We start from the raw sequence: 5,000 nt of genomic DNA on the forward strand, positions 1-5,000 counted from the left end.
TTTGACGTTTTTGGCGCATTCTTTAAAATGTTGGTTCTTTTTTTAATTGTTTTTTGGGGCTTTTTTTCTGCGTTTATGAAGCATCTCCGGACAGTTTTCATGTAGCATTTTTAAATATTTTTGTCACTTTTTTGAAGTTTATTAACTTTGTTGTAACAGTTTCTGACTTTTATTGTGAAAATCTGTTATTTCTGAGATTAATTTGAGCGTCAGATTTGGATTAATAAATATAATATGTAAAATATGTTTGAGTGAAATACTGTAATATCTTCAGTTATACAGAGAAACAGTTCCTGGGACTTTTATTTTGAAAGATCTGCTCTCTGGAGCCTCAGATTGGGATTAATAAACATGAGATGTAAAATATGTGTTGAAGAAGAGAGTAAACAACATCATGCAGGATTTAAATCTGACCTGACGGAGACAGACGTCCCTAGAGACCGTCCTCTGACCGCTGAGCATGCTGGGAAGGCAGCGACAGGAATTAGGTCGGACAGGAGGAGGGTTATTTTTATTTTTAGGGGTTACTAGACGTTTATTTCGGTCTTAATGTCGTTCCCACCCCTCGCAGAAATTCAGAGAAATTAAAAGAAATTAATCGTTTGACAGCCCTATTTAGGAATTACTAAACACTATATTGACTCTGGTAAGGAGAGGGATTTTTAGTTTTTTAGTTAGGTACTTGGAGGAATTGTGCAATAATGACAGATTCACAAATTTTTTTTCTTTCTCTGTTTACAGTAAATAAATAATTACAAATCTTAAAATCAAGTTCATAAAATAACTTTCTTTGCATTCATTTGATTCCCAATCAAGATCCACTGGTAAGAATGGCTTTCCATTGTTAATATGGACTTAAAAACTGTTCTGAAATGCAAAAGAATAGAATTTTAATCATGTGATAAAATATGCGATTAATCGCGATTAACTATAGAACTTCAGCGATTAATCTCGATTAAAAAAAAATGTAATCATTTGACAGCCCTAATTTTTATATATATGTAACATAAAACACCACATAGGGAGGGTAACACATAACCCATAAAACGCGACAAGGGGACAGACGAGCAGTGGTGTAGTCTCGTGATACCCAGTATTTATCACGATGTAGGGAATTAAAGGACCCAAACGCAGGGAGAGGCCGGCAGGCAGGAGAGGGTTTGAACTCGAAGATTTATTGAAGGAACACAAAAACACACCAAGGGAGTCCTGTGAGTTGCAGCAGCAAAAAAACACTTCCAGAAAAGTCCAAAGAAATCCAAAAAAACCAAGGAGGTACAAAAAACAGGAAACGCTGAAACTGACGGGAGCTGACGCAGGCACATACAAACTGACAAAAACTAGCAGGGCAAGGACACAAACTGACAGGGCAAGGACACAAACTGACAGGGCAAGGACACAAACTGACAGGGCAAGGACACAAACTGACAGGGCAAGGACACAGACTGACAGGGCAAGGACACAGACTGACAGGGCAAGGACACAAACTGACAGGACAAGGACACAGACTGACAGGGCAAGGACACAAACTGACAGGGCAAGGACACAAGACGATCTGACAAGAGACAACGGAAACACAAGGACTGATGGCGCGTTCATGCCACCTCGGAATGACAGGGACCGCCCCTGTGATTACGTTGTTTTTCCGACTACCAGCGTTCACATGGTTAGGATGATCAGGATGCGTGTTCTTCATCTTCTGTTATATTGGCGTTTGGCATAACAACTTGTTGCATGACTGCCACCAGCTGTTGGCCGTAGCCGAGAGCATCAGGTGGTGAAAACATGGAGGCCACAATAATTTGCTGCTGTTTTCTTATGCAAGCATACAAACAGCACATCGTCAGGTGTTTGTGTTGTCTGCAGGACAACGAACGGGAAAGGACACGGATAAGGTGTTTTTTTTTTTATACATGGGCCTATTTATGAATAATTTGAAACATGTTATGTCTGTGTATGTTTCTCAGCAGAGGCGTTTGTCCACAAGAAATAAGTTTATTGTCATTGAAATATGTTCAGTGAACCAAATTTGCCTCCATCAAACGTCAGTTGTCAACAATGCGTCACCAACTGGGAAACTCGGTTAGCAAAATCTATCCCCAGTTTCCCTCCTCTGATTCCCACAGGAAGGGACATGAATGATGACGTTTTCACTCGGAAAAACGTTTTTCCGATGTCCATGAACGCACGGTAAATCCACTGGGGAATGAGGTAACAAGGAGCAGGTGACACAGCAGGTGAAACACATCAGGAGAGACAGAGTAATCAACAAAGGCGGGAAAACACAGGAAGTAAAACAAGACAAGACAGAAAATCAGACTATCAAAATAAAACAGGAACCAGAAATACACACAACAGGGAACAGAAATATGCACACACACAACAGAATATATACAGGCCAGAGAACAATATACAAAACAGGAAACATAAAAAATAACAACAGGCAACAGAAATGTCCATAACCATCAGAGTATTCCCACTAAGAAAGCTCCAGGATTTCCATAACACCCTTTTAAAAAGGCCCAATGATGCAACAACATACTTTCTATTATAATGTTGACATATTTTGAATTGTCATCTGTGTTTTCCTTCTTCACATAGGCTAAATAAAAGGATTCCCACCGTAAATTTGGCATTAAAGTGTCAAAACCTCCCTGGGGGAGGACAGCCAGATCCACAACTGTGATAGGCCTATTAGGCCTAAGTAACAAATATGTACAAAGTTGCATAAGTTAGGCTACAAAGTTACAAAATGCAACACGTGTCATGTGCAGCGTTTCCTCCACTCGTACGCATCACACCAGGCCTGCTGGGCTGTATGGTGGAGCATCACACCAGGCCTGCTGGGCTGTATGGTGGAGCATCACACCAGGCCTGCTGGGCTGTATGGTGGAGCATCACACCAGGCCTGCTGGGCTGTATGGTGGAGCTTAAGTGCAACATGGAGCTTGAAGATGTAAAGAAAAAAATAAAAACAGGAGAATTACAGTTTTTGCCCATTGCTTACACACTAAAAATGAATGCTTAGACCAAACCCTCAATACCTAAACTTCTTGTAGAATTCCTTAAACACAGTGTAACCATACCTTAAACACAGTGTAACCATACCTTAAACACAGTGTAACCATAGCTTAAACACAGTGAGAGGGTTGTAATCAGGGTTCAAAATTAGCTTTTTCAGCCACCAGCCAAATGGCTAGTGAATGTTCACATTTTACCAGCCACTTTAATAGATTACCATTGTTTTTTTTGGCAGGTGAGTGAAGCAAATCTACCAGCCACGTGTATATTTTACCAGCATTTGGCAGGTGGATGGTGCTGATTTTGAACCCTGGTTGTAATGTGTTGTTGGTAAAGTTCTGATGGTGAGATTTAGGAATGAAAAGGTCTCTGGCTCCCCCCGGTGGACGTAGACGGGACTGCAGCGTCCTCTCAGAAACGCTGAGTCAGATTATTTTCTGCTGACGCTCTGAGACACTAACGTGTGTTTTTAGTTTGGGCATCGAGTTTCTGTCAGCAGCCTCATGACCCATAAATACAGAAAAACTCTCTGAAGACTTCAGATAGAGAGAGGAAATGAAGAGAAATCTCTCTCTCTCTCTCTCTCTCTCTCTCTCTCTCTCTCTAACATATATTATAACCCATCTGATTCTCTCTCTCTCTCTCTCTAACATATGTTATAACCCATCTGACCCCCCCCAGATATGGTGACATGGTCCCTAAGACGATCATGGGGAAGCTGGTCGGCTCCGTGTGCTCTCTGAGCGGCGTGCTGGTCATCGCCCTGCCGGTCCCCGTCATCGTCTCCAACTTCAGCCGCATCTACCACCAGAGTCAGAGAGCTGAGAAGAGACGGGCTCAGAGGGTGAGACACACACACACACACACACACACACACACACACACACAGTCTCGCACACACACACACACACACACACACACACACACACACACACACACACAGTCTCACACACACACACACAGACACAGACACAGACACACACACACCTCACGCAACCACACACATTGACACACACACACACACACACACACACCTCACGCACACACACACACACACACACACACACACACACACACACAGACACACACACACACCTCACGCAAACACACACATTGACACACACACACACACACCTCACGCACACACACACACACACACAAACACACACAGTCTCTCACACACACACACACAGACACACACACACACACACACACACACACACATACCTCACACACACATACAGTCTCACACACACATACCTCACACACACATATACACACACACACACACACACACACACACACAGTCTCACACACACATACCTCACACACACATATACACACACAGTCTCACACACACATACCTCACACACACATATACACACACACACACACACACATCTACCACCAGAGTCAGAGAGCTGAGAGGAGACGGGCTCAGAGGGTGAGACACACACACACACACACACACACACACACCCACACACACACACACACACACACCCCAGTCCCAGCTGCTGCATTCAAAAGTCCTCTGTATAATCCAGTCTAGGGGTCCTCTCCTACAACATGTTGAGCAGTAACACATCATTTCTTTTCCTACCTTTTTCTGCATCAATATGCTGGACATATCTTTATTTATGTAACGGAAAACATAGGTGACATTTCATAATATGAAAACATATATAATGCAGTCAGACTCTCATCAGGCTTTACTTTGAAATATGTATTCTCCTTTTCTAATTTAATGTTATCCATGATCTTCTCCTCCCTCCTCTTTGGCTTCTGTTGTTGATTATGAACGTGTTATGCATGTGAATGACGCATGAATTCATGAATGATCCCCTGGACTGTAATATTTCAGAAGGTGGTGAGAACATTAGCCCTGCTGTGGTTCTGGGGGGGGGGGGTACCGTGTCTGATGATGTGTGTTTCTGTCCTGAAGGCATCCAAGGAAGCAGGAAAGGCGCTGGTGTGTA

The 5,000-nt window shown here is 42.8% G+C and overlaps 1 protein-coding gene across 1 annotated transcript in view; it reads left to right on the forward strand.

Annotated features, from left to right (window-relative positions):
• LOC116058450 (potassium voltage-gated channel, Shal-related subfamily, member 2) overlaps nt 1-5,000 on the forward strand; it is a 46,983-nt gene that overhangs the window by 33,714 nt on the left and 8,269 nt on the right. The window contains exons 2-3 of the mRNA XM_031311268.2: nt 3,703-3,865; nt 4,967-5,000. The exon at nt 4,967-5,000 is cut by the window's right edge and continues 62 nt beyond it. Coding sequence (XP_031167128.1) covers nt 3,703-3,865; nt 4,967-5,000 — 197 coding nt within the window. The remainder of the gene's footprint in view (nt 1-3,702; nt 3,866-4,966) is intronic.

The sequence above is a fragment of the Sander lucioperca genome, chromosome 20 (assembly GCF_008315115.2).
Source record: "Sander lucioperca isolate FBNREF2018 chromosome 20, SLUC_FBN_1.2, whole genome shotgun sequence".
In the NCBI taxonomy this organism is placed as follows: Eukaryota; Metazoa; Chordata; class Actinopteri; order Perciformes; family Percidae; genus Sander; species Sander lucioperca.